The sequence below is a fragment of the Vanessa cardui genome, chromosome 11 (assembly GCF_905220365.1).
Source record: "Vanessa cardui chromosome 11, ilVanCard2.1, whole genome shotgun sequence".
NCBI lineage: Eukaryota > Metazoa > Arthropoda > Insecta > Lepidoptera > Nymphalidae > Vanessa > Vanessa cardui.
Window position 1 is genome coordinate 10,393,476 of NC_061133.1, and position 24,518 is coordinate 10,417,993.

General features: G+C 31.3%; 1 protein-coding gene across 2 annotated transcripts in view; it reads right to left on the bottom strand.

Moving 5' to 3' along the window:
* Positions 1-422: 422 nt before the first annotated feature.
* LOC124533532 (laccase-1) overlaps positions 423-24,518 on the bottom strand; it is a 48,923-nt gene continuing 24,827 nt past the window's right edge. The window contains exons 2-9 of one of the 2 annotated variants that reach the window (XM_047108882.1): positions 8,946-9,384; positions 7,879-8,163; positions 7,317-7,792; positions 6,753-6,937; positions 3,404-3,599; positions 3,006-3,218; positions 2,492-2,722; positions 423-2,355 (exon numbers count right to left, since the gene is read on the bottom strand). In XM_047108882.1, the coding sequence (XP_046964838.1) occupies positions 2,189-2,355; positions 2,492-2,722; positions 3,006-3,218; positions 3,404-3,599; positions 6,753-6,937; positions 7,317-7,792; positions 7,879-8,163; positions 8,946-9,384 (2,192 nt within the window). In that variant the 3' untranslated portion in view covers positions 423-2,188. Of the gene's footprint in view, positions 2,356-2,491; positions 2,723-3,005; positions 3,219-3,403; positions 3,600-4,060; positions 5,465-5,551; positions 5,765-5,852; positions 6,049-6,752; positions 6,938-7,316; positions 7,793-7,878; positions 8,164-8,945; positions 9,385-24,518 lie in introns of those variants that run through there. The other variant, XM_047108883.1, reaches the window with a different exon arrangement.

The window sequence follows — 24,518 nt, forward strand, 5'->3', positions numbered from 1 at the left end:
TGTCGAAATCAATTTTAGGCACTTATCAGGGATTTTATGCATATGTTATTTCATATTTGAACTTGGATACGGACATATGAATTATATTTTCTCAGCTTCCATTACGAATACGAAATAATTTCGTATTACTTGATTGGATACTTTCGGTTTGATAATTTATAGCCTTAAAAATAATTAAATCTCTTTTATTATATTAAACGTATGAAATTGTACAAAAACAAAATAATAATAAAAAATAAATCGTAATCTGTTACAGTCTCGGAGTTTCTTTATTTTTGATATTCTATTTTACTGACCTACACACCTATGTGTACGGTATAGGTACACGATATGCTAAGGAACTCCATTACATCCCTTCTTAATATACAAAGAACTTAATATAAAATGAAACAAGATTTTCTTTATATTTTTTTTCATTTATTTGTTTTAGTTATTTCAAACATTCGATGCAGAATTGACTTACATAGAACATTATACTTTAAACATCATACGTTATGAAAAAACCAATATGTAATATAAATAAAAAAAATTGTGGCAAACCCACCACAGATGTACATTTTATATTAAAAATATTACTCTGTGTCAAAAATACAAGCTCTTCAAGTAACTGACATCAACTTAAGTGGTAGTCAAAAACTTTTATTTCTACGTGTATTGTTTTTAAAGATAACATTCGCAATTTAAATATTTTATCCTTTTTTTAATTTGAAATAGTCAGTAAAAAAATATTTACATAGATAATAAAAACATTAAAAAAAGTTTACAGTCTATGGTTCAAAAACATTAGGAAAATTATTTATGGTTAACAAAATGTTGAAAACGATTTATTTACAACATTTTGTCTGATGTCATAAATAATTATATTGTTTTTTTTTTCGTTATAAATACGTAACAAAGAGTTGCTATACTATTCATTTAATTATAATTAAATAAAATATTCGTTTTTTATTTTAATTTAAGTTATATAAATGACTATTTACTTATGTCAACATCAGTTTTATTCTTTAAACATTCAATAGGAGTAAAATGCTTGTAAAGTGCTCTTAATAATTTATATACAAAAATCATATAAGTATTGTTAACATATATAATATAATTTATATAAAATGTGGTGTAAATGAAGTCGCCGTAATTAAAACTACGGTCTCAAGTCTTAACGACTTAATTCCAAGAAATAAAATATTAATTACTTATAATTTAATAATGTAGAAAAACGTTTTCTTATTAAATATATTCCACATCGAACTTTTAATTGAGGCTATGAATAATTTTGTTTTTTATACACAAAGGCTGTTGTACACATTAGAATTATAATTAAAAAATAATTCTCACATCGAATACTTCGATGTATTTATTTAAACGAATTAACTTTACTGCTTTTAGTTAGTAGCACCAAAAGTGTGTGCACAATTTGAGCTCAATCGCTTGGAAAAAGCTTTAAAATTTTATTTACAAAAACTTAAGAGGAAACTTTATAAAAGGTTATAATTTGGCTGCAATTAGTGCTGAGTTAGTGAATTATTTTTGATATGAAATAAAGACGTCAAATTGACGTTAGTCTCCACAAACGTCTCTGATTGAGACGTCGCAATTATTTGTGTACATGCCCTTACATATTAAGCTCATCAAATTTCTTTGACATTTATACCTAATGAAAAATGTATCATGTTGTACGAACGTACTATATAATTATATCTATCATCACTAGGTTATATTATGCGAGTTTGCTTAACTATGTTTTATGTACAAATCTAAAACGAGTAACAAAAATAAAATTGAGGTAAAAACTTTAACGGATTACAAGATCAAGTCCCGAATCGTCAATAAAAATTTTGATTGATAATAAATAAAAAAATAGAATCCGCTAAAATAGTTTACGTCAATTGAAATTCATCGAACAAAATAAAAAAAAAAAGAAACGTATATAAATAACAAAAAAGAAAAATAGACAATTAATAATGAATGTAAAATTAATGGAGGAGGCTACAGTATATCTGATAACTTTGGTCTTCTAGTTAAAAAGATGTTCATCGTGGATCTTTTGTCCAATATCATTTATTTCGTTCGTACGTTGTTCATATTTTTAACAACACAATAAAATATGGCAGTACGCGTGTCTGATGTTCTCCGGTATATTAGGTTATAGCCAATACCTTTCTAGATCGCTATGATCACCTATGACCTAATGTTAGTGAATTGGATAGTACGCTGGTGACGTTATTGACGGTAGATGGTGACCGCACCGCGGGAAGTTCGGTGGCACGGGTGGTAGATCTCTCTGTGTCCCTATATGTAATATTAAGTTCATCCCGATGACTATGTGGTAAATGAAATGGCAATGGAACAGCCAATAGCCTGCAAAAAATAAAAATAAAACCATCTATAAAAACGTCAGAAAAAATACAATAGAAGTAAATCCTTTTATAATAAATAAACTTTTCTTTTTTCTTGACAAATTGGTAATGTGGATAGTACGAAATAAAAGTCTCACCTGGATTATCAGCTTTCAGTCTCAATACAACGTATCCATTATTGGGCACGGCGAGTGTGTCTTTGAAGGGCGGTAAGTTATACTGCCTGTGCAGAAGACCCTTTCTGTCGAGGTCTAGTGCGTGCTTCAAGTTAATCTTCTTGATATTCTTATCTGGCGATCGACCCATACCGATAACGTTATATGGCGTTCCGTGTAGATGGAATGGGTGAGACAGATTCGGTGATTGTACTGAAAGAAAATTAATTGTTTTTATTAAAATAGAATAAGACTTTGTTAAATCATAGCGTAGAAGTAGTTGATTTTATCAGGTTATTGATCATTTGAGATCACATGTTCGTACTGGCATGTCTATATCAGCACTGTTTAAATTTTTAAAGACATAATTATTCTGTTAAATGTTCGGATAATTTCAGAAATCCTGTATGCAATCAAAATATTTTTTTTAAGCAAGCAAAAAGTATGGTTCGATCGTTCGAATCCCTTGTGTTTTTTGTGACTTTAATATATTTACCTTCATCCACAAGAACTATTTCAACGATGGAATTTAAAGGCACGTCGATCATGTGTGTACATCTGCAATCAACCGAGCAGTCAGCAGGTCTATTGTCGCCATTGCAGAACAGCTCCGGTGGTAGTTCATGCATTTGAGAAAGAGGAGGCGCTGGTGGGGCTGTATATGAAATCTCATCGACCAAACTCAGAACGTGATCACCTCCCGGAGCCACTGAAGCAGAAATAATTAAGTGAGTAGTCGAATTAAAGTTAATTTTGAATAAAGAATGTAAATAACATCGGTGTGATGAGACGATGTAGATTTTATCGAAGTTAATGTTTCAGGTGATTTATTTTGGGACTTAAAAATCATTTACATTTTTATTTTCAAATTTCGAAGATTTTTCTGTTACTTACCTAAATAGTTTTTATACATGTTTTCTTTAAAGAGGTCTTTTGGTTTATAGAAATGGAATCTGAAGGGCAGGAATATTTTCACATCAGGTCGCTCTTGCAGCACTGCCTTATCAACAGGTTTGGCTGCCTTTAAATTACTGACGCACACTGCATCGTTACGTTTTACATCGCAGATTGCATCTAATGGGTTCAAAACCTGAAAAATGTTATAAACGAAAAATTTATGAAACGAAGATAGATCAAAAAAGTTAATGATAAACAACACAACAACATATAAAAATTGTATCTCAATTTTTAATTTCACTAATAAAATATAAATTAAAAAAATCTAAAAATAAAATGTTATACAACCTTTAACGAAGGATCTTCGTGCAAGAATCCACCAATAGGGACCAGATTGTGCCTTTATACTTCAGCTAAGGGTAGGGTATTACTCCATACACTATCTACTGGTGCATTTAATAATTACAAAAATACCACTACGGATGTGCAAATTAATTTACACTAAAATATGTATTAAAATGTCACAGAACAGCAGTAAATACCAAGAATACCTATAAGGTAAGGTATACATGAGCTTTTGTGGTGAGTCTTAAATAAACGCTGTCCTAACAGATGACACGGGGAAAATAAAATTATAACATATTTTATATATTTTATTAATTGGTACAAAAATTTACAATTTTCTTAAAAAGTAAATATCAGAAATATTTTGCAAGTAAATTAATATTATAGATGATTTTTCACTTTATATTAAAATATATTGTTTGTATCATAGCTAATTAACTATTAATTTGCTATGATAAACTGGTTTCGTCATTATTTGCATATATTGATTGTTTATGTCTTCTTAAATTAATAGTGGTAACTGCGTATGGTAACATTCTTTTTACTTATTTATATTAATGGTTATAAACAGTCTTCATTGGGTGCCGTGCATCTGTTTAAAAACCAACCGGTATATTTGTATGTGTATTTACAAGTATTGGAGTTTTTACTAAATATTTACATGTCCTAATTGTGTTTCATGCAATTCTGGGTTAGTTAGTAACGGGAGAACTTAAATATCTAATTTTATATAAGATAGCCGCCAAGAAAATCAAGCCATCCTGTAATATTTTTCTAATTCTTTGTAAAGGAAAATGTTTCACGAATAAGTTATGTTATATATATTTAGCACATAAATAACACAGATTTTTAAGGAAATACTCAAGGATGGCTCGTTTTGGGCAACAATAAAATATAAATATATACACGCAATAAATATCCTTGGTGAAAAATTAAATGGCAAGTCGTTAGTTACATAAAAATACGCTCATATATAATATAAAAAATTGTACATAAAATGTCGTTGTACAAGTAAGAGCCTCAACTGTGATATTTAAAGTGATATGTCAACCTTCATAGGGTATCACCAAATAAGACATAAGATTTAACTGAAATTCACTCAGAAATTATTATTATTATCTTTAAATAAAATCACAAAATAGCACGAACTCCAGTGGAAACATTCGAATATAAAATAAACACAAAAGGCAGAGTCGAGCACTTCGAGTCTACCGTACACATCACACAAAACAAACATAAAATTAGACTTAGTTAACATAAAAATCAACTGCTTTACCAATTGTCGCGCACATTACGGTACGAAAACTGTCATATGTATCTAGGAACAGATTTAGTTGATAGGAGGAAGATGGTCTCCGCATGTCGGGAAGTTGGGAGGGATTGGAGGAAGATCTGCGTGAGTGCCTACTTGGAGAACAACGTTCATGCCAATGACGATGTGGAACAAGAAGTGGCAATGAAGAAGCCAGAATCCAGGATTGTTAGCTCTGAAACGGACAATGACGTAGCCATTGTTGGGCACAGCTATCGTATCTTTCGCTGGAGGGAGATCACCTTGTTTCAAATGACGTTCGAGCAAACCTCTCCTATCAAGATCGAGAGCGTGTTTCAAATTAATTTTCTTAACGTTCTGGTCTGGTGATCGGCCGATACCAATAACATTGTATGCGTATCCGTGTAAGTGGAACGGATGAGATAAGTTGGCGATTTGTACTGAAAGTAAAATAATAATTGTTTAGTAATTTATATTTAAATTAGTTGAAAACATTAGAAAGTTTATAATGTTATTATATAATTTACCTTCGTCTACCATTACAACTTCTACGACAGCGTTAAGAGGAATGTCCACTTTGTGTGTGCACATGCAGTTTTGTCCGCAGTCAGCAGGCCTGTTGTCACCGTTACAGAACTGATCGGGATTAATGTCGTCAAATTGACTGATAAGAGGAGCAGGTGGAGACATATACGAGATTTCGTCTATTAAACTAATTACGTGATCCCCTTGTGGTGCAACTGGAAAGAATGATTATAATCAGAATATTATTTCATGTGGAAATACCCCAGTAATATTTATGCGCAATGTGTTCAAGCTCACTCTTACCTAAGTATCTGTTGTACGTGTTCGGTTGGAATAACATTTCCGGTCTGTAGGCGAAGAAACGGAATGGCAAGAAGATCTTGACGTCAGGTCGCTCTTGTAAAATCGCGGGGTCAATGTTTCGTGCATTTTTAAGTTGGCTGACGCAAATAGCATCGTTTCTGCGAATGTTACATCTCGCATCCAAGGGGTTCATTACCTGAATAGTTAGTGGGGAGAAAGGTACGTGCAATTACTAATGTAACGTGCATAATCTACTTCTACGTTTTCATTTATACTACTTTATATTTATTGGGTAAGAATAGAATTGACTAAATTCTTTCAATTTGACAAAAAGATTTATACTGTATAATATTCTTTCAAATTTATTTATTTTGATATTTTTTAAACTTTAAACATATAAATCTTTTTGTCATAATCATTATATTGGATACCATTTCGGGAGGTGCAAGGGAATCTACATTATCATACCAGTTCTACTTTTTGGTATACGGTTTCTACTCAAGAGGTATACCTTACTATACCTATATTAAGGTATTTACACATCTCACTTAATAACAGCTTTCTATACAAATGCATACTGGTCAATAATTAAATAGATAAGGTGCCTCGAATTATCTGCATCGATACTAGTGCTTATGCTTAAGTAATAATGTGCAATAAAGTTGGCCAAGTTTATCGAGGTTGTCGTGTCGGCAAGAATCCAGTATGCAATATCCGCCGATTAATGAGTGAGAGAGGTAGGTGACAAAAGATTAGGAAAAGGGATTCATTCAATGTGTATAAAGGGAGCACCTTACTATATCACCAAATATAGGAATACTTATTTACACAAACTGACGTTTTAAAGTCCGATTTGTTGACGTATCTTCATTTATATACAAATTCATTTAAGAAACTTACGACTCCTTGTGGTATTCCAACATCGTAGGTCGGTGGAGTGGAAGATGGTTGATAAGGTCCTCTAGCGTAACGAAGGATACCAAGTTGCTGAGCTCGTTTAATACCACACTCTCCAAGACCACGTACTTGAATCCAATACGCACCAGGTATATTGTTCGCTTCGATGACAAAGTCGTAACGTTCACCTATAATTAAAAGTAGTCTTAAATTTTTTTTTCAACTTCGTGATGATAGCAATTAACTAAGAAAATCGGCGTAATCGAGGAAGTACTCGGCAGCATTATTCAATTCTCTTCGGTTGAGTTGATGCACGAGTTAACTAGATATAGATTACGACATAACAGGGCGTGCCTTATTAAAATAACGGTCGATTATTAACATATCCATATCGTTAAATAATAAAGAAGTTCCGCAAGGTACTCTGATTAATTAATATTGAATATTTATCCAGTTTTCTAACATTTACATTCTGATTGTCTTATCATGATATGTTATTTAACAGCTACCTATTGAAACTGGAACACCCAAATATGCACTCATGAGTAAATATAAAATTTTACTTACCGGAGAACGAGATGATTGTGTTAACTTTGACTGGTTGCACTGGCTCTCCGTCAGTCGCAATTACTGTCAGATTATGACCCTCGATCGTAATTTGGGCGGGGCAAACTGAAGCAAAGGCATTAATCATTCTGAACCTGTATCTTCTGCCAGGTGTAATGGTGAAAACTTCAAGAGGTGTGTTCGTCATAAATCCAGTATTTGGGTCTCTAAATTGCCCTTTTCCATTGATAAGCACGTTCTCGGGGTCTTGACCAGTGTTAACAGCTAGACGACCAGGGAATCTCTCAGCGGCATCCTCGTGGAGCCAATCACTGAGTAACATAACGTGAGTCGTCAAATCATAATCATAAAGATGACTGTTGGGGTCTTTGGATGGCGGTTGACGAACGACTATACTTCCATATAAACCATCCAGTTTCTGAAGACCAGTGTGAGCATGCCAGAAGTGAGTACCAGCGTTACCTTGCCATTGGTATCTAAAAATAAAAAAAATACATAAATAAATATTGTATAATAATGAATACCAACAGTGTAATATACTGGTAATTATATGTGAAATTACCTGAAAGTATTTCCTTGTTGGATAGGACATTGGGTAACAAATGGCACGCCATCATAGTATTGAGAGCCACGCTGCCAGATTCCGTGCCAGTGAATGGTTACTTCCATACCTTCCATGTGATTTTCTACATCGATAACTACTTTGTCATTTTCACAAACTTGTATAGAAGGACCGGGCAACATTCTGTTAGCAGACAAGATACCACGTTCGACTCCGTCAGCTAACACGCACTGGCAATGCGACCAAACTACGTTGGTTGCGTTAGGTGTACATACTTGGCAAGCCCTGGAAAGATATAAAATTACATTTTATATTTTAATTAAATTTACATATAAATAGCACTCTTAAGACATTTTAAGTTAAGGAAACATTTATCAGAGGTTTGCATAAACTAACAGTAACTTATTACGTTATTAATTACACGTTAACTGGACATGGTTCAATTATAAGGCAAAGTATTTAGGTTACAAGGTGATTATTAGTTGTCATCTGATGGTATTAATATTGGATCGATTTACGCGTAAATATGTACACAGGTAAGAGTAAGGTTGTGTAAACATATAATGTGTTATGAAAATATCCTTAAGAACATTTAATGACTTCGTAGTTCCAAAAATATATGGTATGATATTTTATGGTATCATTATTGGAGTCGCTTTTCAAATTTATCAGAAATCACATCAGAAAGTGAGCCAGTGTGTCTACGCCCATTTGCCCAAAAAAAATTATTGTTTTTTATACCATGTTGTGGTAAATGTAGTTCAAAAGAGTTATCAATAAGTCTAAATCTTTTCCAAACGTTCGATCGAAGTCACGTGCATCACTTATTATTGTATAATATACGTAAAGGCCAACGTTGCGTAATACAGGATTTATAAAAGGAAATAGTTAATACTATAAGTATTCTTAAAATTAGAAGCTATTGTTTCAATAAAAATGGAATAGATATTTTTTGTGATAGATATAATTATTTCAGGAAACTCAAACGAACACACCTCTTCATAAAATAGACCATTAAATAAGTTTCTAAATTATAATAATGTACAATATGAAATCAATACACTTACGCTCCCAAAACGGTGTAGAATTCGAGGGTGAAATGATAGTAGCAAATTCTTGGTGGTTCATTTTCCCGGCACGCTCTCGCGCACTCATCAGGGGCTGATAATGCAGGGTTTCTTCTAAGCTCAGCTGTAGCGCTGCTTGTGAAATCCAAATGCTTCAGAGACAATTTTCCATTCGCGGTTCTCGCTAAAGGAGGCAACGGATTACTTCTGAAGCTGGCCCCACTAAGCGGACCGCTGCCGCTTGCTGGCACGAATGGATTTGCTGATGGCCCGATTGTGCTGTCGATTGAACCGAATGTGTTAAACGGATCACTGCCGGTCGGGTGTGTTTGAACGAGTCCATGTGTCGAAGCGAATGAATTACTGCTGTCCCGGAAAGGCGTCGCTGTTCCCGATTGCCACCATGACGCTGACGTCGATTGGTCATCCGGGATTGCTTCTGCAAATAAAATAAAATATGATTAGAATAACGATTTAAAAACAACAACACATTTAAACATTGATATGATATAATGTGACATTTTTTCTTTGTAGTATTATCCAAAAATATTTTCGGAGCTATATTTCTTAGCTGGTCAGTAATATACGCTTGGCTTTTATGTAAATTACGTATCGCATTGTTAACGAAATTGTTAAAGTCCAGCGAATGTTGTCACGACTGTTTTGTAATCGTACCAGTTAAAAGGAGCCCGGTCTCGAATCTATCCTTAAATTATAAGGACTTTTACTTCCTCCATCGTCGTGTGTTACATTTTGTGACAGTTGCTCTATATTTTATCGAGCGTTACACTTAATTGAACATTTTGTTAGATACAATCGCATTATTCTATTTCAACACCGTATCTTACTCAATGTTGGGCATTCTGTTACGGAGTGTTTTTTTATTTATAGTTCCGTGCTTAGGACCCATGACCCTGGACCAAATTAACTTTTACTTCCTCGTTACTTTAAACTAGTCATATATATTTTTTATCTTGTCTATTACAATAATTATATTATCAACATGATCTCGTTTAATTTCGAATAATTGTATGATTGAATTCATTGTAAATTATTAATAGATATGTTTTCGAATGCTTTTAAATTGTAATGTAGTTATAGCTCCTTATATTATCAATTAATTTTTTATGTTTTTTTTTTTTAATAATTTAAGTTTAATAGTCCGATTGAAACGTAATTTGTCACGCTTGATTTTTTTGATTAATTATAAACCTTAACTAAGTATCAATGCAGTTTTGATTTTAAATTAGAAATATATGTTTGTAGCTTATAACTGAAGGCTAAATACGTGATAAATTACTCATACAAGTTTAAATTTGACTGAAATTTACCTCCTTATACTTTTATAAAGATAAAGAAACAAGAAAAACATAAAATAATTTGCTTTATAATTTTTGTAGGCGCAGTACTTTTTTTTTTTTTTTTTCTTAACAACGTTTGAACCAAAAGTATTTTAAAAAATCCCAAGATTGAGGGTAAAATCGATTTTATTCAGTTATCTAGACCAAATTGTGCGCTGTCTGTTCGAGTTACGTCCGTCTAAATGTTAATCAATAAATAGAGATATCTAAATATTAATCAATAGAGAGAGAAAAAATTAAACGAATATCTTTTCTGATAACTTTATTTGGTACATCACATAGTTTTTTAGAAAATTGATTGTTTTTAACTTGATTACAATTTTATGCCGTTTTAGAACCGTAGGAAGATTAATAACTCTGATTTTATAGGCAAATATGCCGTTATTAGTTTGATTACCGACACTGTAATTGTAATCGGGCGAGCCTATAATTATGTACGCAGTGTATGTCTTATCAGATGATGTGATACAGTACGCAATACAAAACACGTAAGTAAGATTGCTTTTCCTTAATTATACCTTAGCATGATCAAGTCTTGACCCAATGTTACAAAAAAGTACGAAATAAATGCAAAACGACATAACATCTACAATAGTATTTGTATCATTTGACACCACAACATATGAACAGCTAGATCATGATAAATATAATGATGAGAAAAAAAAACAAAAACAAATGAAAACTAATTGTCAAGGCGTATCAGCTTTGTTGGGTTTGTGCAAACTTTCGCTAAACCGTCTTTGTGTTAAATGCATATAGTTAAATATAGTCTGTGCATTTGACTGCTATAATTAATTTGGACGTGTATATTGAAAACGATTTCCGCATTTACTCGTATATATTTTTCAGTAAAAATTAATTTATAATTAAACAAAGATACAATTGGCCAGTAATTTCACAGTTAATTGCGTTTTATAATTGGAACGTTTGAGGTTTTGATGACCTTAGAATATTCGATATATATTATTTATTAGTAGATATATCTCTATTTTCGTCAACTCATAAACACGGCATAATTACATACTATAGTACAAAGTAGCTTTTTTAATAGATACAGTGATTTGAGAGGAAGGTTTTTGTATGTAATATAAGTACAATATAGTAAAGAAACACTGATCATTTTAGTAGTTTCTAATGTGATGTCGTAAATAAACAAATTCTTTAGTATACTTAGTATCAGTGTTACACCCGTGCAAAGCCGGGGTTCAAATAAAAATAAATAATGAATATACATATTTAAAAAAAAAACGTTCTAACTTAGTTCTAACTTCACTAAGATGTAAGAACATGATTCGGAATGCTCTAATCGAGTATGATAATAAGCGGAACAACAGTTTTCCGTTCCGTTCGAACGAATTAAACGTGAACGCCCTGAAGCAGAATACAAACGATTCGTTATTGTTACCTTCGGATTGAGGACGAAAATGATACTGGGATCGTTACGAAATGTAATTTCTTGATAATATCGTGATTTGTGTGTTCCGATTGTCGGTTTTCACAAATATTTTGATTTATAAAATTGCTCGATAATGTCGCTATGATTTGAATTTCGCTCTTGTATATTCGAATAATGCATTGTGTCCAATAAGAAGTTTATGTGATTTGATCAAATGACAAAATGTATCCTATCTTTTTTTCTTTGTAAAATGTTTTAGTAATTTAAATTTGGAATGTAAAATGCATTCCAAATTTAAATGTTTCATTAGTTTATGTTGTTTGGTCTGATGAAATATATTCTATCATTTCTTTGTAAAGAAATATGACATTGTAATTCAAATTTGGAATGTATTTTACACAATTAAAATAATTCTTTACACCTGTATTGTATGAGTATAATACAATTAACAATTATATTTCTATGTAATATAATATTGCACAACACCTAAACAATTAAAAATAATTATCATATAAAATTGTTTTTTTTTTTTTTTAAATAATGTATTCTGTATATTATCAATAAAAACCATCGCAGTTAACTAGTTTCAATTCACCAGTGGGCGTAATCATGATTAATATAACAAAGGTCACTTTCGTTTCTCAATTAGTACCAACTCAATTAGTTTCAATAAAAACTCATTACACGTGAGGTCAGTGGATATGTTCCTAAGTATTTGGTATTTCATGGACGTTTATAAGCAACACCCGTAGTTTGAACGTATCAATCATATCTGATTGATATACTCACTGGTATTGTTTCAATAAGCTTTCGTATTTAATCTACGAACGATTATTCTCCTTGAATATCGCTCTGATTTAGGTTATTATCTTGTTATATAATTCAGAGCATTGGTTGCTGTGTAATTTACAGTTATTTCCTTACGTTGAAGTGGTTTTAACATTGTTCTATAAATGTATATTATTTGTAAAGTTTGTATGTATATTAATTCTGATTTGATTAATATTATTATGTAATTTTTACAATGGGTGTAATAAATATATTTGTTTGTTTTTTTTTTTCAGAGATCATGAGGCATTATATTGTACCTTGAATAATTAAAAAAAAAAACATTTTCTGAACAAGATACTATTTACAAATTTGTTTTTAGATGTATATAAAGATGTCTATATAGCATTAAATGCAACTGTTATGTATAAGTATAATATTTTTTTAAATATTTATATTCTTATTATAAGACGTTATGTCATACTTGGCATGTCATCCTGATATCTAAAGTTTTTAAATAAAACAATTTAAAAAAAAAACCTTTAAACCAATCGTCCGTGACTTGAGAATATTAGATTATACTAGAATCGAAGATTTCTTTTAAAAAATCATCTTACGAAACAGAATCGCAAATACTTTACATAACCAACAAAAAAAAATACAAGTCATTTACTTGTATATCGTTGAATTCACGGAAACCGAGAAAAGATTACTTATTAACATAAACGCATTGTTTACTTGTTAATTTATTTTGTGTTACAAAATTTTATAGACTATTCAAAGAATCGAGCTTTTACTAAGACGAGTAGACAGTTGTGTGCATCCGAGCGTTAAGAGTGAAAGTGGACAATTTAGCGATGCTTAAAACTCAAATCGAGTTTGCTCTGAACGACTAACGATGTTCATGCGATGCGAAATAAAAAGACCGAGCATGTGTTTTTTTACCCACCTCAGTGCAGCGGGTTTAATTGCAACGCTGTTCTCACGTGTATTGTCTTAATAAAATCATGTATTTATGTTGTAACGTTAAAATACACTGAAATGTATATTTTATGATTTTAGCTTTGAGTTAAATTATACATATTTAAATATTAAAAATCTCATGTAAAGAAATATATTAAATTATTAGTATATTTGCAGCGAACAGACGACCACAAGCGACAGTGGAATTGACGGTCTTTGTTATTAATAAAAATGTGCATGTTTTTATCAAATCACTATTCGACACTCTTCGCTGAATTTTAATGCTTTTACTAAAATATACTTGCAGCGAAAAGACACAACCGGCAGTGGAGATGTCAAAGTCATTGTTATTAATAAAAATGTGCATGTTTTTAAAAAAATACTATTTGATACTCTTCGCTGATGTAAAAAATATAAGATTTCTTTTTTTATTTAAAAAGGAAATGGCCAACTAAGCGAGGCTAGCGTTTATGTTAACAATAAACACAGTCTTAGGCTAAAGCCAGTTCACAGCCAGGCGACCGCTTACGGCAACGACGTTGACATAAAATTAATTCGTTGTCAACTCAACAACCGCGTAAACGTAGCCTTTCAATTCAATTTGAAACTTTATTGCACACGCAACATTGTAAGCAGGTTCGATCTTAATTATAGTTCTGGTCCGAAATTGTCAGTTGTTTTTGCGTCGCGTGTCGTAAATCCACTTTAGAATGTAGGAAAATGAATTCAGGCCTTAGATTTGCTCGCAATTTTGTTGTAAAAAAATATTTCAAAATGTATATTTACTTTAAATGGATCAGTTTCTCTTGAAATCGACGTTTTAGCTATGGAAGTTATATTTATTTTTAAATTAATTCAATCTATTGCATATTATTTGCATCATGATTTAGTTGTTAAATATAAGGAAGACATTTCAATACTTTTTAAACATTTTCAATTCCTTTTTTTCTTTAGTTGATTTTAAATTTACTATGTGATAATTACATACTATGTTGTCATAGAGGTTGGCACCGAATGAACTACTTTTAGTATAAATTATCTATCAATATTTATGACGGAAACTATAAAATATACAAATCGGCTATTTCATGTTTCGATTTATATATGTTTATAATAGCTTTAAGACATTACATAAAATGTAGTTTACTTAACTATATCGTAATAAATTTTTATTTGTTTTATTACTCGGAGCAATTGGGTTTGTTGAAATAATTTGTAATTTTAATATTTATTGATATAATATTGTGATTTATTTCGTATACAAAATTTTGTTACAAATTATTATCAGATAATATGAACACAATTTATTACGGATCAAATGAAACAATATTTATCGTTAAGAATTGACAAGTTTAAAACGGCTATTAAGAACCTAACTTAACATCGACGCTTCTACTTTATTTTACAAATACATACCTACGATCTTCTAGAGATATATATATATATAGATATATTTTGTTCGAAATACTTGAGGACATAGCTGATAACTTTTATATCATTTCGAAGGTAAACGCATCACATCAGAACAGCGTATCATCGTAAATTGGTTATCAACATTTCACGATTGTAAAACGACGTAAGTTACAGAATAGTCTTGGCTCGACTCGGTGAATGTCCACATACTGAGTGTATGTAAATTATTTCAAAAGTAATATATTTAAATCGTTTAAAATAACTATGTATTGCTACTTACGATTCTACTATAACACGTATCATTACTTTAAACACATAATTACATATTTTCATATGTAGCTTTCGGGTGATTCAAACAGTTGAGTAATATTATTGGTATACATACAAGATATTGCATAAGCCATAGAAATTATTTAATGGATGTTAATTAATGATTCTTAATACATAGTATCAGTTAACTGATTTGGTATACAAAGGTTATAAGTCATAGCCATTAAATGTTTGAGTAGTCGGTTTGGGCGTACGAAAAATAGGAAATGACTATACTATCAGTCTTTAGTAATGTTATTGGTGGGTGGCGATACAGACGCTGAAGCATTCGATTTATGGTTACAGTTAACGCAAAATTCCTTAGTCGTTTCTTACGACACCTGTCAACTTTGATCGACACCCATTGTCGTTATTCTGCTTTGGTGACCCCAAATCCGTTGAAAATTTGTTTCCTCCCATTATTGTCTTTTTAAAAAATAGATCTGATTCAATTTTGAAAGGTGTTTGTCAGTATTACAGGCAAAAGGGACATAACATCTTAGTTCCTAAGTTTGGTGGCGTATCGGCAACTAATTTTAATATTTCTGACTACAGTCATTTGTTTATCTGTCTATTTATAATATAAAAAATAAATCATTAGATCGCACGAAACTATATATTATATTTAATTGTTTATACTCTTAAATGCACACAAATAAACCCCAAATAAATGTAAGCCGTTAATTATAACACCTAATATCTTGTTACGAGTATCTTTCACCATCTTACTTAGTTATACTTTTATCGCATAGATTAATCACATTACACAATAGTTATCATCGTTCATAAATCACCATAAATATGCTAATATTTAAATTAATATTTATCAAATGCATGTAATCGTATAAAACACGTGTTTTATTATTAGCGATCACGAGACTTGGATCATTAGAAGTCTGCTAATATTTGTTTTATATTAATGGTCAATTATAATTTTATGAACACATAATCTTGATTAAGCAATTGAGAATAGGTAATGATATTTTTTTAGCACCTTGCTGTGTCGAATATATATTTTTAGAATTTAAATTAAGAACGTTATTAATTCGGAATTATTTTTTTAATATATATCTAATTCGATTTTGAATCGATTCAGATAACTCGTATTTTTTAAAACTTTTATTTCATGAATCATTCGTTTAAATTTGGAATTGTTTAAAAAATATAGTTCGAATAAAATAGAACCATTCGAACTCGATATTACGTAAGGCAATGACCTATCTTATGCGACGATAACATTAATGGCTTACCTTCACTTGACCATTTACCATTTATGCTTTATGTGTGTGCTGTTCGTACGAATTGCAGTTCACACATTCAATTTTGATAAATGAACAGAATATATATAAATATGTGAAATAAATATTAGATAAAAAAAAAATAGCTCGACAATATTATTGGTTATGCATGGCTTTCATGGACAGCCAAGTGTAAAAGACGAGTCTTATAGAAAATCACATGTTTAATTTTTTAATTATTTTAAAGTCAAGCAACATTTATTCTCGATGAAGAAATATCAATAATTAATAATGCGTATAATGCAAATCGCAACACAAAATATACCAGAATAAAAAAAAAGAATAAAACAAAGTTGCCATTGTTAATAATAATGCTTAATGTAAAACGGTTCCATATCAAAGATATATAGATGACTATTACGCATATAAATAAATGCTTTCGATTTGAATGTATATCGTTTTGTATGTGATATTGCAAAATAAGATCGGATTAGTTAGAAGCACGCACGTTTCATTGTGAAATAAAGCTTTTGTTAGTGTTTTTTCACATAGTTGCCTTGCAATAAAATAAACGCAGACTATAAACACTCACTTTTAAAGACCTAACGGCCTGTGTTGCAATGTAACGCGTGTATTTCCTCTTTTATTTTTTTTTATTCAGAACAATTTAAATTTATCTTACTCAGTTTTTTTTATTCAATTTGAGAAAAGAGGTTATACATGTATATAATAATTTGTCTTGATCTTGAATCAAGTGCAAGGCCTACTATTTTATGTATTTAAAACATCAAAAATAGTGCAATTTAATTGCAATAAATTATAATTTGACTTCATTATAATGAGTTAGATAGGTTGATAGGCAAAAAATGTCCATTAAGTTACGGATCGTTAACCCTTGAACTGGTTCTAGGTGAGTAGTTTAAGAAATTAAAAGCCATTAGACTGAATGCACACAAAAAATGTAACAAAATGCACTTAAGTAACAAAGGCGCGAAAAACCACGTAATAGAATCGAGTAATCGAGTAATTTACATCGATTATTACTAACAAGGCCAAGAAAACTTTTGATTTAGCATTTATATTCAGTATCGGTTTATGAGCTTCGTTCGATAATTTGTTTGAATCGATTTTTTATATATCGATATTACCTTTGTATTCTGTGTTACAATCTATACTAATATCATAAATGTGAAAGTAGTTCTATCTGTTTGTCTGTTACGGTTTCAAGGCTAAACCACTGAACCGAATTTGATGAAATTGGTTTGAAGCAAGCTGGTGCTCCAAGGAAGGACATAGGCTATTTTTTATACCTAATACGCAAGCGGTTTACTTTGTGGTATGTGTAAGTCCGTCTGGTTAGATACCACCTACTCATCAGATATTGTACCGCCAAACAATACTCAGTATTGTTGTATTCTGGTTTGAAATATGAGTGAGCCAGTGTAACTACAGACACAAAGGGCATAACATCTTAGTTCCCAAGGTTGGTTGATGATTTAAGAAATGGTTAATATTTCTTACAGCGCCATTGTCAATGGACTGTGGTGACCACTCACTATCAAGTGGCCTATTTGCTCGACCGCTTACTGATATAAAAAGCGGAGCTGCGGGCTTTAGGTGGTCAATTATATAGCATAGCATACATAAGTGTCTATAATATGGTATCTCGTAATTTTACCTGGAATTTCGAAACAAGTTTCGGTTTTCACTTTTAAGAATCTATTCCCACGATGTTTTGTCGGAGCGAATCTCTAATGAAGCTTGGTTTAATTAGCATGGATCTATTTATGGACCATACTGGGCACACGACCAAGTTAAGTTTAGTTATGGACCAAGATAATTTCAACTTGAATAACGTTTTCCATATCGGTTAGATTATTTAATTTTAATATGGAGTTAGATTTATAGTTGAAACTGAGATTGCGAGTTTTAATATGTGTTATTTTGATTAATGGAAATTGTTCATACTGTTTTTCATTAAGTACAAGTTACTTGCTTAGCGATTATATACCGTATTGACCACACATAGAAACCTACACTAACAATATGGCGCCGATATGATCAATTTCGAAGATGTCATATCCATTGTGCCTGTAATCACACTGATTCACCCTTCAAATTGGAATACAACAATACAAGATATTGATGTTTTGCGGTAGAATAGAATAATTAATTAGAGTAGGGGGACCAGGGGGCCTTGGGGGGGATAGGTGTGATATTGGGGACGTTTTACAAGAATATATCACCAGTATAAATAATGGTCTTTGTTATATTAAATGCCTATGTGACAGCCTGTACATTTCCCACTGCTGAGATAAGACCTCCTCTTCCATTAAAGAGAGGGTTTGGAACATATTCCACAGCGCTGTTCCAATGCGGGTCGGTTGAATGCATATGTGGCAGAATTTCGATGAAATTAGACACATGCAGGTTTTCACGATGTTTTCCTTCAACGCCGTGCACGAGATGAATTATAAACACAAATTAAGCACATATAGGTAGTGGTGCTTGCCTGGGTTTGAACCCGCAATCATCGGTTAAGATGCACGCGTTCTAACCACTGGGCCATCTCAGTTCTAAATGCCTATATGTATTTTAATTAAAACGCTGTTTTTTGTATAGTATCTATGGAGCATATGTCTCGTGACCATGGTATATTTTATTAGTACATTGGTCATTGACACACTGATCGACTGGTCGATATGTATCTCGTTGAATGAAGCCATAGAAGTATGTACATTAGTTACATGATTATTGCCTGTTACTCTTTAGTCTAGATAAAAACAGGTTTCATTATAAATCTGATTATATTTGCGATTACAACTAAAGTATATTCTATGTGTGATTTGTTTACGAAATAGATAATTAAATGAAAAGCTGAAGAAGCATATTCTACTAGTACTTATACTGTATCTTCCTAGTTCGCATATATATTAGTATATATATGTACACAATATGTTATAGAAATAGACAAGTGACATATGATTTGTACACGAATAACCTCTTGTTATTATTATTTTCTTCTATCTATCTTTATTTATAACCAAAAATATTATTATTTTTCATATGCAAAATATATTCATACTTCTTTGAATAGTTGTCTTTAAAAAAAATGTTTATGGTAATGTTTATGAAGTAAGCCGAATGTTGGTTTTGATATTTCACGTATGAAATAACGCAATGACAGCTTAACGACATTTATAATACAGGGTAATTTGGCTTCACAATGTGTAATCCCCGTGTAATCTCGGTCAAGTTACGTTAAGTATACTGTATTACACTGGAAAAAGTTTTCCTGTACTAATATTATACAGTGTACCAAGCCCTAATTATTGTCAGCCTAATAAAAAAAAGTATATAATATAATTTATTCATGTATAAAAGTTTTTGAAAAAAGAATTTGGAATTAGCACTATTCAAATAATAGAACAAATAAATCTACGTATAAAAAAGGTGCCGTTGCAAAATACCGTGTTTTAAAATATTCAGAACACAAAGATTGGCGGTATTCCGTTATAAAGAGAACGAGCATTTTATAACGTATTATAAGGTCGGTCCCTCACTGGGAGGATTCGAATACATAGTAATCGTTCTGATTCAAATGGTACATAAGTTAAAAGGAACAGTTGTGTTTTCAGTACGCCACTTCTAATGATTGATTTTGTAAAAATAACTGACTTGATTGCAGACAAAAATTATTAACTTACAAGCACCCAGTGAACGACCGCCCTTAGTGTGTATTATGTATGTGGTGAGCACTGAGCATGTTATAATTCGTGTGTGTGGGGACTAGGGTTGCCACATTACCAGCAATAATTTTATTCATAATACTTTTTTTATTACAATTTCAATTTAAAAATCTAATAAATAATAGTTAGTTTATATAAATGTAAAAATGAAATTACATTTCAACTACACACATAAAATTTGACCCAAAAATAGAGGCATATTAAAAATACAACGTAAAAAATGACAAAACGCCCAGCACTTTTGTGACCTTGTAACTTGCGCACAAAACGTAACTTTACGCACGTTGGTATTACGTTAATATGTATTTAATTAGAAAATAACACATACTTATGTCTTACAAAATCAACAAGGACATGAAATAAAATTACAACAAAAAAATATATAATTTAGAGCAAATAATAGATGAATACAAAATGATAAAGGCATTATGGTGAGGTCGCCTAGTTTTAGCGATTTAAGAAAATTGCACTCATGTCCTTAACCTTAATTCCTTCTTGACAGCTTTGTCTATGTTTTCCCACGGACAGAGTAGATTGGGTGCACTATGCATCGATTGCAATACAGGAGAACAACAACAAAGTTCACATTGTATGGGACGGTTCGCACGTATCTTACGATATGGTATTTACGAGCACAGCTTGTTTATTATGCAAATATAATTGTAACATAAACAAAAAATCTTGTATAATACTCGTAGGCATTATAGCTCTTTTACAGAAAAGATTATTATTTATTATTTAATACAGCGCTTTACTGTTTTTTGACAGCGACGAAGTTTTTTTTTTAATTAGAAATCAAGCGAAGATAGAAATTTGTTATTCCATATTTTACTGCTATTCGATTTAACGTTAAATAATGAAATGTATGCTTTAAATACTATTATTTTAAAGCGGGTGAAACTCTTGAGTCTAGTTATTTTAAAATAACATCAAGCACTAAAACCTTTTTCGAAAGGTATTGTATTTTTTGGCAGAATATAATGAACGCTTCGTCATTTATTTCATTTTTTAATCTACTTAATTCTTGTTTCATAGTAAATTATAAATTCATGTTTCGATGTCAATTTTCTTTGTCTGCTATGTTTACTCTTATTGGTTGGTACCTTGACATCATCCATTACTCACGCTTTCGGAACTCACGGCCCTTGTTAGGATATTATTTGCAAAAAGCAGCCATGATTGGCGCTTAAATCATCCATTGAATATTACAAAATATCTTTTTTATGGGCGAAAAAACTCAATAAAAAACATAGCTTTTTGTTATTTAGTCACGTATTAAACAGTTGCTTTGTTTAAATATTGGGATAAGGACAGGATGATTATTTAAATAATAATATATTAGTTTCATTAACATGTGCCACCACCCTGTTCCAATGCTGGTTGGTGGAATGCAATGTGGCAGAATTTCGATGAAATTAGACACATGCAGGTTTCCTCGCGATGTTTTCCTTCACCGCCGAGCACGAGATGAATTGAAATGACGCACATCTATTAGTGGTGCTTTCGTTCTATCATCGGTTAAGCTGCACGCGTTCTGACCACTAGGCCACCTCAGCTCGGGTTGGGCTCTCTCATTAAAATAGTATACAATAGGAAATGCTTGTGTAATTTATTCCTAAAATGTATGAATTGAACTTGATTCGTAGAATTATATCGAAGCTTAAGCACGCAATTTAATTTTTTAAGTTGAATTTATCAGATTGCATAAAATAACATGATCAATAGTACCGTGTGATAAGGATTTAATTAACTGTATATCGCCTTATATGGTATCATACTTGAATAAAATTCAGGACACATATATTTTAAGAATCAACAGCCTTAATCATTTGAAGTAATTAGAATGATAAATATTTATAAACCGAAATGTTTTATATAAACAAAGCTACAATATAATTAGAGTCAATTAAATGTGACTTTTATGCAATACTTGTTACGTTTTGTAATTATAGTTTTGTTTCTGAATTCAATTAATAGTAGTTTAAAAGTATTGGTTATCAAGTATCGAGTTGTATAGATTGATAACTACTTCTTTAATTTAATTGGTATAAAAATTAATGTAAGGGCGAGCCTTCACTGTCATCGATTTTTATTTTCGACACATGTTTTTTAAAATATTTTAAATGGTCAATAAATGTCAATTCAGTGGCGTAAAGGAAACAAAATCTCTGGTTTTGTTTGTTTTTTCAGTGGAAAATAACCTTAAAATAAAAAAAAATATTTTGATGTTTATCGATATTAGTGACGTTACAACATCGTAATAACACATCTGAGTGAGTTAATAATAAAATGTATGTTGAAATATATATTATTATATTGTTTGTATAATATATCGAACTAGCTGTTCGCAGCTTGACATTAACATTTAATAGCATGAGATAAATATTACCCATGGTAAATTGATTCACGAATATCGATATCGGCAATCTTTATCGACTGCCGTTTTCGGTCGCATAACATTATAATAGTTATAAAAGTCACGTTAAAACTATATAATTTAGAACTCTATATAAATACACATATCACACACACACACATACAAAGCATTGTTTTCGTCTCAGTAAATGTGTATGCATGTGTGAGTAATTCCATAATATTTTAATTTCATACAATGACAAATAGTATTAACGGTATTTTAAATATATGTGCGATATGTTAATATAAATATCAGTAAAGGAAGTGTTCCTACTATATCTTCTACTTCTATCTTGAGAATTTAGTTCCAAGGAGATTAAGATAAGATACTAAGGAGCGTAGATTTATGAAACAACAGATGGTGTCGGTAGCATTTGGTAGAGCGTGTCTCAATTACAAATATGTATAAACATCCAACCAAACGCTAAAAAGTTTTACATGTGTGAGGTATTTATTGCAGAACGTCATATGTGCATCGAAAACATATAAACATTATAATCTTTCAGTTTAAGAACAAATGATTCGAAAATTAATAAAGATAAATTATTTGACAGTTCAGCGACACATGTTGCAATTATGTATATGTATGTACAATTGTAAATTTATAAGGTCAACTATTGCTAACACGATGTAAGCGTTGACAGCGCCCTATTGTCACCGTTTCTATAATTCAATACAATGGCAATACTCGATCAATCTACCATTGCTTTTTACGACTGCAAAACACCAATGAGACCTAACGTGACTTAACATTGTGGGCGTTTATTAATAGTGCACAGTCGTGATAAGTCGATTTTAAATCAGAGACAATATTTCTATGGCGGTTTGTAAATTACAGAGCGGACACTATAATACAATAATGAAGGATTGTTTCGAGTTTAACAGTAATGGTATACGGGTTCGAATGCAAAGGATTAAATTCACACGCCCTGTGATACAGCCTATAGAATATTGGAGATATTATGGACTTTATATAGTACTTAGCAAGCAACTTATAAGAAATACAATGTTGTAATTGAAATTTAGGACTTCTCGTTCTATAAAAAGATAATTACACGACTCTCATAGCGACGATACATATAAATTTACCACACATTAACAACTAAAAAAGATTTGAGTTGGCCATGGTATAGAGCGCGTACATATTAACCGATGATTGCGGGTTCAAACCAAGGCAAGCACCGTTGAATTTTCATGTGCTTTATATGCGTTTTAATTAATCTCGACTTTGTCGGTGAAGGAAAACATCGTGGGGAAACCTGCATGTTTCAAATTTCAACGTAATTCTGACACATGTGAATTCGCCAACCCACGTTTGAGCAGCGCGGTGGAATATTCTATTGGTTAAGAAGATGGTTTCTCCTCAAAGGTAGAGGAGGCCTTAGCACAACAATGGTTAGAGGCTCCTACTATAACCTAACAATTGACTGTTGAATATGACGATACAGAAAAATGTGATATGCTTATCTATCATGACATGACATTCATGTTTCTTGCAAAGTCAGCGTATCATTTCTACAATACTCTCTATTCAAAGACAACGCCTTTACATTATTATGCTGTATACATCTGCTGATTCATAGAATATAATCTGACGTCATGGATGTAGGTGTAAATGAAAGCGAAATGGAGAAATTCACGTATTAAACTGGACCAACTAAACATGCTTTGATTTTAAATAAAGTATGACCATACGTTATCGATGAATTGCGTTATAACTGGAACGTTTTGTGCTATTTTGTAATTTTATTACTGATGTAAAAAAATATCGAATATTGTTATACATTCAACAAGTTTTTTTTATTTGGTTTATTGTCAAAACAGCCTTATTGTAAAAAAAATCGAATTGTTACGATTGCTACCGAATCTTTTTATGAATTCCCGTCACCAACGAACATTTGAAAGTTCACAGAAACCAATAGACGCCAGCACATTGAGTCAAAGTTTTTGGTACCAAAAAA